This window comes from Cricetulus griseus, chromosome 4 (assembly GCF_003668045.3).
Source record: "Cricetulus griseus strain 17A/GY chromosome 4, alternate assembly CriGri-PICRH-1.0, whole genome shotgun sequence".
Lineage (NCBI taxonomy): Eukaryota > Metazoa > Chordata > Mammalia > Rodentia > Cricetidae > Cricetulus > Cricetulus griseus.
In genome coordinates, this window is record NC_048597.1 from 207945594 (window position 1) to 207957734 (window position 12141).

At 38.8% G+C, this 12141-nt stretch overlaps 1 protein-coding gene across 3 annotated transcripts in view; it reads right to left on the minus strand.

The window, feature by feature from the left end:
• The window catches only part of Armc8 (armadillo repeat containing 8), an 82248-nt gene that overhangs the window by 52558 nt on the left and 17549 nt on the right, over positions 1 to 12141 (minus strand). For all 3 annotated transcript variants that reach the window (XR_004769729.1, XM_027414272.2, XM_027414271.2), the window contains 4 exons: positions 5186 to 5257; positions 3774 to 3916; positions 3369 to 3466; positions 735 to 827 (listed from right to left, as the gene is read on the minus strand). Coding sequence is in view for 2 of the 3 variants with exons in the window: in XM_027414271.2 (XP_027270072.1) it covers positions 735 to 827; positions 3369 to 3466; positions 3774 to 3916; positions 5186 to 5257 (406 nt within the window). In the remaining variant the exon portion in view is untranslated. The remainder of the gene's footprint in view (positions 1 to 734; positions 828 to 3368; positions 3467 to 3773; positions 3917 to 5185; positions 5258 to 12141) is intronic.

Here is a 12141-nt window from a genome sequence, read left to right on the forward strand (position 1 = left end):
TTAGGGACTGGGTGGGGTTTAAAATAATTACATTATAATGTAGATGTCATTCCTGAAGCCAGGTGAACTCATTTTATTTGGGAAGATATGCTAAGAGCACAGGGAGTGATCTTCCTGCTGTGGGTGTATTTACTCCTTTCTTTCTGAGGTCAGGAGCTCCTTACCTAGCATCTGTGTTACACATGATAGGAAGGTGGGTAATGCTGTCCTCAGCCACTGGCTGGATCAACAGAATATAAGCAACAACTGCTTAGAAGTATTTAGAAATTATCAAAGATTTCACATAAATAATCACCCATGGTTACCTAAGAGACTATCCAATATATGAATCAAAATGAATAGCACTTTTCAGTGTAGGTTGGAGCCTTTTAAAAGCACAGAAATGGGATTTTCAGAGCACATGGAGGACTCTGGAGGGCGGCATGATGTGCTGTGGGCTCTGCACTCTTCCCACACTGCCCTGAGACCTTTTCATGCTGCCCTGCCAGCAACTTGGTTATGCTCAACAGAAGCTTTCAAGCACTTCCTTTAAGTGAAAAGGTTAAAGCTCTCAATAAGGAAACAAACAAACAGTATGCTGAAGTAAAAAAAAAAAAAAAACCTACATGATGCTGAGATGTTAAACGAACACTGACCCCTAAGCATAACAATCACAGCCAGAGAGCAAACCAATTAGCTCTTTGTTACAAGAAGACTCACAAGTTTACAGTGAGAACATTTACTCTAGTTCTTACTTTGCAACAGTGTGAGAAGATCTGGCAGATATACTCCTGGGTGTATCGAGACCTGCTCAGCAGAGCCATGAGGTGCGGTATCACCGTTGCATCCTGGATGGAAGGGAAGGGGCAGACAGCAACAAGGAACTTAGGGGTTAAGCATATGTGGCAAAGTCTTTCTGCAAGAGTACATAGCAAAGCTTCTCATCTTACTGGTATTAAATCAAGTCTCTTTCAGGAACAGCAAAATAAAAGCATCATGGCCATCAGAACTATTCAAGCATGGGATAAGGAAAGATATTTTCATACTCATCCTTGAAAATAAAATACAAGGAACTTAATATAAGTAACCAATATTCTCGCTATAAAACAGCTTCATTGTAAAGAATAGAAAGAAATCAGTTCTGAAGCCAAAATGTAATGGGATAACGTGTTAACACAGACAATATTAAATGTCTTATACAGAATAAGTGCTATACAAAATAATCTGATATTTTGGGTCCTGGGATTTTATGATAAGCACCAGTAGCAGTAATAATGACTAGTTAGCTATTTTCAATGTACCCAAGACAGGATACTTCGAATCATTAGTAACTTCTCACATAAGGCCCACTACTAGGCTGAAGAGATGGCTCCATGGGTAAAGTGTCTGCTGTGCAAGCTGCCATGCAAGCATGAGGATCAGAGTTCAGATCCCCAGGACCCACAGAAAAGCCAGTGGGCATGGCAGCCCACCAGTAATCCCAGCCTCAGGAAGCAGACAGGGTGATCTCCAAAACAGGTCAGTTAGCGAGGTTATATCAATCTATGGGTCCTGGTTCAATATATAAGATGGAGAGCAACTAAGGAAGACACCGAATGTCAATTTCTGCTCTCACATGTGCAAGAACACCAACACACAAACACACACCCCATACACAAATATATATAGGCATAAAAACAGTCTAAAGACCATTAGCTTACTTATTGATGACACATGGTGGCAAAGGAAAAGAGAACCTTGTTACAAGGCTTTCCAAGATCTCCTTTTACTTGTAATGCAAAAGAACCACAAACTTAAAGGGTATTTTTGCTCTAAACCAGGTAGAAAAAGGGAACTTGGCTCAAGCTTCCTAGTAAAAGTGAACCACATTCCAGAACCATGCTCATATACAAATGTGCACACAAATTTCCAAGGGATGTTCTCCGTGACTGATTCTGATACTGTAAGCCTGGGGGAGGACCTAAATATCTTCAGCCTAACTAACTTCCCAAAGACATTATGCTGGTCTACAGACAACAACAGAAAGTGAAGAAGAAAAAAATGCCCAAGATATATAAGGGCTAAGTAAGGAAAACAGAAGGCTGTAATTCCCTAAAAGTGGAATCGCTGCCCCTGACTTGCATGTTAGTATGCTCCGTTGTGTTGTTATGAGTAGTTAAAAACAAAATAAAGACTTAGAACCTCAAAATAGCCAGAAAAGCCCAGAGGCTGAGAATGAGTAGAGGGAAGAGGGGCTGATCAGGAGGCAGATTCTGAGACGCTGTTCACTTCCACCAGTCTTCCTTTCCTTCCCTCTTCCCTCCTCTCCTCCCCTCCCTTCCCTTTCTCCTCTCCTCTCTCCTCCGCTCCCCTCCCTTTCCTCTACTGTTCTCTGATTCACCAATCTCCTCCAACAAGCCACAACCCATTCCTCATGTGCGTCCCTCTCTGTCAACTGAATTTCTGAACCTGTAGTTCATAGATGATAAATAAAACAAAGAAGTTATGAAACTGCCTCCGTTACCTGTCCAGTAAGTAGGATTACAAAGTAGAAACCCCTCCTTTCCTCACTGGACTGTCTACTTAGTGCCTGAGCAGTTCTGACAGCCAATCTTTACATGATGCAGCCAGCTAAGTACACTGAACAGCTCTGCTGCTGCCCACACCCCACTCCACTGCTACCCTGACATCTAACAGTTTTGAATTCTCTACTATCTCTATGATAGAAAATCTCCAAGGCATAAAACTGAAATGTTTCACAATTTAGAAAAACATCCTTCCTTAATTTACATATAATTAACACAGAAATGAGCCTTTAAAAAGAGGCCAGGCAGTGGTGACACACCCCTTTAGTCCAGAACTCAGGAGGCAGAGGTAGGCGGAGCTCTGTGAATTCGAGCTCAGCCTGGTCTACAGAGTGAGTTCTAGGACAGCCAGGGCTATAACACAGAGAAACCTGTCTTGAAATAAACTAATAAATAAACAGATAAGTAAATAAAGAGCAGCATGAAAGAGTTCTCAAAGTGTGTAACTGTCATTAGCTTATTTACAAAGCCAAGAACATGGGGCTGGAGAGATGGCTCAGAGGTTAAGATCACTGACTGTTCTACCAGAGGTCCTTAGTTCAATTCCCAGCAACCATATGGTGGTTCACAACCATCTGTATGAGATCTGGTGCCCTCTTCTGGCCTGCAGGCATATATGCAGGCAGAACACTATACATAATAAAAAATAAATAAAATCTTAAAAAAAAAAAAAAAAAAAAGGCCAAGAACATTAACATTCCCAATAAGCAGAAAGTCAAAACTTGTTGGGACTTCCACATCTGACAGTTATGGTGAATTAGGATACACTAGGAAAATAGATTGACAAAGAAATCAAACTATGACCCCAAAATACCCCAAACTCACTGTATACAATAGCTCCTCTGGAGTGACAGGACTGGTGAAGATGGTCCGTAGGCATCGGAGGCAGGCTTCAATGAACTTCAGGTCTGGGGATAGCAGTCCTATTGAGAGAAACTACATGTGAGACACATTTTTGTTTGTTTGTTTGGTTTTGTTTTTTGAGACAGGGTTTTTCTGTGTAGCCCTGGCTATGTTGGAACTCGCTCTGTAGTCCAGGTTGTCCTCAAACTTAGAGCTCCATCAAAGGCATGGGCCACCATAGGGGTGGGAGGGGATGAGGGGAGGGAGAGGGAACTGGGATTGTCATGTAAAAAACCTTGTTTCTAATTCAAATTTAAAAATCTGCAAAAAAATAAAAATAAATAAAATGCTATAAACAGAATATGGAGAAACTGGTTCCCTACACACCTTGTAGTAAGGCAGGGATAATATGGCAGTCTAGAAGAGACTTGACATTGTTTTCTGTGCCCATCGCAAGACTCCCTAACACCACGGCACATTCAGTTTTCAGCTCTGTGCTTGAGGTTTCTTGTTGAAGCAAATACAATAATCTAAAAAAATAAAGGGGACTTGTTAAACAGACTGCAAAACAAAAAGTAATTAATGCAACAAAGCAATGTGGGAAATATAACCCGTATAATAAAAATAAAATCAAAGGCAGAGTTGTAGAGCATACTCGCAACTGGCACTTTTATACACAACTCCTGCACCCAAGGCTCAGGGAACACTGTGGAAGAGTAGGCAGAAAGATTGGAAGAGCCAGAGGAATGGGGAGGTTGCTGTGAGACTGTAATGTCTCACCACATGACTCACTAAACATGGATAACACCAATGCACATGCTAACATGGACAGCCTCAACCTAGATAAGAAGTACAAGTAAGGAACACTGAGAACAGGATAAAGTTTTCTCCAAAGAAGAGCATGCCAACTGGTTAGCCAATGGTCATCTCTGAAAACATGTACACAAGAAACATTATATAAACTGAGTAAGCTGTATTTATGTATACACACAACCCCAACAATTAATAACAAGAGAAAGAGTGCAAGACGGAAGGTTTGGAAAGATGAAAGAGAAGGTGAAAATAGTATAATTATATTATAATCTCAAAAAAATAATTAAAAATAAAAATATGGTTGTCTGAACATATTTGTATTTTTAGTAATACTTATTTATACCATCTGCTAATTCGATGAAAACAACAGCAAGAGACAAAAATCTAAGAAACTGTCTTATTTTATACAAAATAAATATCTCACTTTACCAAACTATAAGCCTGAAAGTTGTAAACAAGTGGACTCTAAAGAAACAGCACCATGTCCCATGTTATCTGCCACTTCCTGGCGGGTCCCATCAAAAGTTGAAGACTCCTAATGCCAAGTTCTACTGAATCTTAAATGCAAAGTATAAATGGACCCTGAATTCAGAGCAGTAGTACTAAGAGGACCTCTTACTAATTTTCTTAACGAAAATGTTCAGAGTCCTTGTGAAGTTCTTCCTGAAAAGAAAGCTTTCTTCTCTTCCTAATTATCCCATTCCCATTTGAGCCCAGCTTGCCAAAGAACTACTCCCCAAATCGTCAACCTCTACCACTTATGACCACTGTCCTTATTCTATGAGCCCCAAGGCTCCCTAAACACACACATACATACACACTTGCATTTATGTATATATGATTCCTTAGAAATGATTCTGTATTTTAAAACATTTAGTAAAAGAAAAGAAAGAAAATGATAAGCAAGGGGGAATCTTAAAATTGAAGAAGTACATTAGAAACTTGGCATGAATGGAAGAAAAATAAGTTATCAACAGTAAACATACCTTGGAACAGCTCCTAAAACAATGAGGTTGGCTTTTTGTTTATTGTTTCCAATTACAGCATTTTTCATGTCTCTGAATTCAGGGGAAGAAAAAAAAAAAAAAAACAAGTATGTTGAGACAGCATAGGAAAGAATCAAAGACCATCTCATTCACTTTGTCATGCAACACCTTGGATAATGCAAGTCCAGAAGTGAGAGACAAATTCCAATCCCTCACCCTTGGCACCTACAGTGCTGAAGAAGAAAAGGGGAGAGAGGTGCTAACTGGCTGTGCAACTGTACAACAGGAAGCAGAGAGAAAGACAAATCCCGAGTCCTGGTAAAAACTTCCACTAGAAGCAAGCTGGCTTCTTCTAACACGGCAACAATCCTTTGAGTACAACAGAGTATGTTGGGCCACCTTTAATACAGCTCTGGGAGTAGATGACAAACCACCAGCCAATGCAAGTCACCTGACTTTGTAGCAGGGACCACTATGTTCCACCTCTCCTCTGACCTTAGAGCCACTAATCCTTAACCCTTTATCAGCACTCAGCAGCCTTTCTGGAAATTCACATTCATTCTCTATATTCTCTATATTCTCACATATTCATCCACGTGACCTACCCATGTGTGTGGTGTGTATGCATGTGAGAAGAGGTGCCCACAGAGGTCAGAAGAGGGTATCTGATCTCCCAGTGCTGGCCTTACAGGTAGCTGGGAACAACCCAACAAGGGTGCTAAACAACAAACTCAAGTCCTCTGGGAAAGCAGCAAGCATTCTTAATCACTCCCATCTCTCCAGCCCCTGAACATTTCTTCTGATTCCATTTTATCTGCTTGATTTTCTTATTAGCTGTACCCCTTTGGGGTTTGATTTTATTTTTTGGTGGCTTCTTTAAAATTTCCAATGCAATATTTCATTTCCTACATTGAGTCTTCATATGATAAACAACAGAAGAGACTTGTGAACACATTCCCATCCCATCCTTTCTATGTACTGCTGAGGTCATACATTTTGTAGTATTGGTTAGAAATAACACATCACGTAGTATTAGTATTTTTGTTTAGGTATCCAATCATCTTTTAGGAAAATAAAAAATTAATTTTTGTATATTTTTTGCCAGTTTTTATTCTAGCCACACAAAGCTGAGTTCTTTACTTCAAAGTAAAATTATATTCCAAAATATGAGCATTTCTATACTGAGAAGTTCTCATCACTTTCACCAGGTGCTCAGGGCCCAGAAAGTCTATGGCTGTTTCATGATATCCTCGACTACGCTACAGTAAGGAAAGCAAACGTTTTGCCCCTGGCATTCACTGGGCAGACAGAGGCATTCCTCCCACCTCCCCCAGGAGAGTTCACACAGCAGGATAATGTAGGAAAGTCTATTCTATGTGGGTGACAGTCCTTCTGCTAATTAAATGAGTTAAATACAAAGAAAAACAAAGTTAAGAATTTTGGAAAATCAGACCCAGTTCAGCAATATTCACTGTACTTGAGTCATCAATATCACACAGATTTCTCGGGACACCCTAGCAGCTACTGCAATCAACTACCTCAGGTTTCTACAGTAGTTAGAACTAAGCATTTACATATTAGAACACTCTAAATCATCTTATCTCGACAAGCAGGGAAGGAATGACATTCTTCTGGGAATTAAGTGTGTTAAGCAGATGTTGTTACTATGAGTCTAAAACATTGCAAGATAGTAGAACAGTGTTCCAAATAATAAGGGAGAATCAGATCAGGAAGTGTTAAGACCACTGTTAGGGGGCACTCAGGTTTTTAATACACCCATCGCTTTTGCATCACAAAATAAGCTCTCCCAAACACTGTTTCTCCCTGTTTTAGACAGCAGAGGACTATTATGTAAAACACTATTTTTCAATCTTAAAAAAAATGTAAAAAGAATATTTTGCAATCTTGAAAGTTACAATTCTAGAAAAAGTTGCAGAGTTAGCAGAACATGATCTGGTAGCAAATGTGGGTGGAGATGAGAGGGTGAAAGCGACCTTTAAACATAATCAGCAAGTATGTGTTTCCAACACCAACCAAATTTATTGGATGGGAGTATGGCTCCATGGCAATGAGCTTGCCTAACATGCCCAAGGCTCTGGGTTCAATCCTCAGCGTCTAACTAAGACACACAAAAAGTATCAACTAACCCTCTTCTGCAATTCTTCAGTTATCACAGGGGAATCCTGGCATGTTTACAGATGTGTTGAAAGCTGATGTCACCACACATTGCTGATGGTATTTTTAGATCGTGAGGCAAACACTGGACATACTATGATTTCATGCATACTAAATTAAAGTTAAAATAGTATCTGTGCATTAGGGGGTTATGATCAAGATATGCTGTTTACATGCATTAAACTGTCAAAAAATAAATATTAAAAAAAGAAGAAAAACAGAAGAGATTGTAGGCAGAAAAAAAGCTTAAAAATCACATGTTTTGGAAATAGCCCATTTTAGGGGATGAGAGGAGTCAGTATTAAAACACTGCAAATGCACCTTAATGCACTTGCCAGGCAAAGGGTTCAGCTACAATCTCAGTTTTGCACACAACATATGGTTTTAGGAGACACATAGTATTACATGGAGACTAAACTCTCCACTTCCTTTTTCTCTGCTCTGAAAAAGGTTACAAAGACCTCAAATATTTAATGCAATGTATATTGCCTACCAAGCAGATATTTAAATAGAGCACAGAGCGAAAGTAAACAGTATACCTTGCTGTTAAAATAGTGGCAAGAAAAAAAAAAAAAAAACAAAAACCTGAAATCTAGAGCTCCTGAAGAAACAAAGTTTCAAACAGGAATAAGTCTATATTTACTTCTAAACCTATTAAAATAAAATAACATTTAAGGTTGGAGTTCCAGACTAAAGATCAGCTACACCAGTTTATTATGAACCAGTGTTATTTTTCAATTACTTGAGGCAGCTCTCTTAGAAGAAACTACTATTTCAGTCATTTTTATTCTAAGTGGTAATAGCTGAATAATATGTTGGGCACTAAAATCTACAGTTAAGTATGAGGCTTGGCCCACTTATAAACTCACATCATCAAAGACAATAAGCTGAAATTAAGAAAGAAAACAATCCCACACATTTGTGGGTAGCTAAGAATGAAGCAATATCTTCAAAAACGAAGGCACTATAATACATCTTATTAAATCATTCGAGTACAACGAGCTTTCATCCTTCTTTTGGTTTGTTTGTTTTAGGGTTTTGGTTTTGGTTTTTGAGGCATGGTTTCTCTGTGTAGCACTGTAGACCACTCTGTAGACCTGACTGGCCTCGGACTGAGAAATTCTCCTGTCTCTACCTCCTAAGTGCTAGAACTAAAGGCTGGCAGAGCTTTCAGTTTCTAAGCATGGCTAGAAAATGAGGTACATATATTCACATCCCAATTAAACAATATTTCTATTTACAATTAACAACTAGCCATTCATAAGCTGCTACATTAATTAGACTTCAGGGACTAGGGTATGTGCTTAACAAGGATCAATCCTTAGCAAAGAGAATTTAAAAATGAAAGGTGATGATTTATTTATCATAAGTTTGAACTACGAATCAACTTATTTTTCCAGTTCTGGGATCAAACCAGGTCTTTGTATGCTAAACAAGTCCCCTCTACACCCAAGCTGCATCCTCATAGGAATCTCAGCTCAAATCAACTTAAACAAGAACCATATTCCTAACCACATGTGCAACAGAATAGGCCTGAAAACTGGCAGTAATTTGGCTCATTCTTATAAATTACTCTGTGGTGCAGATATTTAAAATGTAATTTCAGAAACTTACATAAGCTTAAAATACTTTATAGTAAATATGTAATTTCTCTACAGCATCTTCAGGTTCCTTAGTAGCAAATAAATATTTTTAGAATATCTTTATGATTTCATACGTTTATACAATATATCTTGATCATATCTACTCCTAATGAATCAACAATTCTAAAATTACATACTGCCTCAGAAATTGGACTATATACTGAATTAACTGTTTTACCAACATGACTGCAAATCACCTTACTTTCTCAAAAAAAAAAACCAAAGTATACAACTTATAATTGTGTAACAAATGTCCAACATTTGAAGCATATTAATATTTTAAATCTAATCACTCCAAAAAACATCAGTGTATTAGAACACTACAGAATATCGTGGCAGCAAACAGGTGCCTTGTATATATGAAAAGATATATTATATATAAACAAAAAAACAAAACAAAGCAATACAAATTTGACTTTAAGATGTAGCCAGGTGGGGGTGGTGCACACCTTCAGTTCCAGCACTTGGGGGGCAGAGGTGGAGGATCTCTGTAAGTTCAAGTCCAGTCTGGTTTACAGAGCTAGGTCCAGGACAGCCAAGGCAACACAGGGAAACCTTGTCTTGGAACGCCGCCCCCCATCCCCCTAAAAGGATGATTGTTCATTCTTTAACAACTGTCAAGTTTGTTTGTTTGTTTGTTTTGTTTGTTTGAGACAGGGTTTCTCTGTGTAGCTTTGGAGCCTGTCCTGGCACTCGCTCTGGAGACCAGGCTGGCCTCGAACTCACAGAGATCCACCTGCCTCTGCCTCCCGAGTGCTGGGATTAAAGGCGTGTGCCACCAATGCCCAGCGGTAGTACTGATTCTTAATAGAACTTTTCCAAAAAGGTTGCACTCGCTGACTAGGTAAGATGTTCCATCATGCTCTGCATTATCCACAAAGTGGCTTTCTATGTTTACAATCATGTCAATAGTTAATAGGCTATGATGAAAATACATCGCTTACATTTAATTTCTTCAACTTTGTTTTTCTTATAATGTTATTTATATTCATAATATTTTGTGAGAAAAAATAAATTTAATGGAGCTTAAAAAATAAAACTCAGTTGGCTTGTGGATTAAGCTATAGTTCTCATCAATTCTTTTATGTGCGTCCATTTAGATTTTGGATTTACAACTGTTTACTTCAGTTTCTATCTATTCCTCCCCTAAAACTAAAAGGTTAACTTTGGTTGGCTCTATTCTAGATATTTCCCTCTAGATACCCGTTGTATCCAACATGACTCCTATATAATGTTAGGAAAATGTGCACCTTTTCCTGTATTATTGTGGTTCCCTTTTTCCTCTTATCAATATTGTACTGAACAAATATATCTAAAAATAAATACATGTTAAAATATAGTTCACCTTTTACTCTATAACTTGTAATTTTCAGATAGTGACATTGTTCAGGGAAAATAAATATCTGTATGTAGAGAAAAAAGCTTTATCAAAATCTCAGTAAAAATGCCTCTGTAAGGCTAGCTGCACTTTGAAACAGAGTGGAAAAACAAGGGTTGGTGCTGTGTTCCTTTCAAATTATCAACAGATGTAGGCTGCCATCACTGCTACTGCAAGCATATTACCACTTGCACTCTCATCTGAATCAAATACTCTAGCTCCTCTCCCTCTTCTCTCTTCAGTTCAAATTGCATTATTCTGATTTTTGTTTTGTTTTGTTTTTTCGAGACAGGGTTTCTCTGTGTAACTTTGTAGACCAGGATGGCCTTGAACTCATTAAGAAGTACCTGCCTCTGCCTTCCAAGTGCTGGGATTGAAGAAGTACACTAACACCGCCCAGCTATTCTGATTTTTTTTTTTTTTCTGAAGAGACTCATCTTTTGTTTTTCCATCAGTTGAAGAAAGGCTTTTTATTAGGGGTGAGGAAACACACACACAGCAAACACACAGAGAGAAAGAACCTCCATGAAGCAGAGGGGAAGACTCGGGAAGTCAATGCCCCTTCATATCATTTTTAAAGTTATTTTTAACTAGACCAGTAAAAGCTGACCACTTCAATGACAATGGGTGGTATCCACAACACACCAGACACTGAATTCTGTATTTCTGAGTTGCTTCTCACAACTACCTGGCAGGATAGGTGGTTATTTACTCTTTAAGATGACAAGGAAATTGAGTAATTGGCCCAAACACAAGATAGGAAAAGACCCCACCAGGAAATGTCACAACCAGAGATCTAACCTACTGTTGGCCAACTCCAATGCCCATGCTCAATCCACGGCCTCACTGCCTGCCTAACATGACAGACAGCTAACCATGTCTGAGGCTATCACATTACACCTACACTGCTGTGTTGTTACAGTGTGGTGTTCCTCCTGTTCTCTCATCTCTTACTCTTCAACTCTCTCACTTGTCAACTTTCCAAAAGCTACAGTTAAAATTTCTCTGAAGTGACAGGTAGCACTGAGTTTAGTTATATCAGACAGAACCCAGGGTACAAGTTTGTCAGGTAAGATCTAGCAAATCTAGCTTTCTCTTACCAAGCAGTAACAATGATAAAAGTATCATCTTCTAATATATACTGAGTGAGCATTTTCAACTAAACTGAAGAATCCTAAGTTATAGTTAGTATTCTCTATCTGGAGAGCTGTCTGGTCTTTGGAGGCAGTGTCTGTCCGCCTTGCCTACAGAGCTATGTTACTTAAACCTCCCTCTTAACTAATTTTCCTATATAGTCATAACCAAAACTCAATGGGGGTTTTTATACCACTTTTTCTGATAACATTCAAACTAGTCTTTAAGAGGGCTGACTAAATCACGATAAACTCTCAAAGTTAACATGGGCAGTGGTTATCATCTCTTCTTGTTTCTCTAAAACAAAGGGCAAAAATAGTGTCAAGTATTTTAAGTGAGTTCCAGCCTGCCTTTCCTGGCTTTGAATAAGAATTGCAGTCAAGGGGCTGGAGAGAAGGCTCAACAGTTAAAATCACTCTCTGCTCTTGCAGAGCCCACAGTGTGTAGCTCACAACACCTGTAACTCCAATATAAGGGAATCCAACACCCTCTTTTGGCTTCTGCAGGTACTTGTATGCATATAATGCACATATATACACTCAGGCATGTGCGTGCACACACATGTAATTTTTGTTTTGTTTTTTCAAGACAGGGCGGCTTCTTCTTCTTCTTCTTCTTCTTCTTCT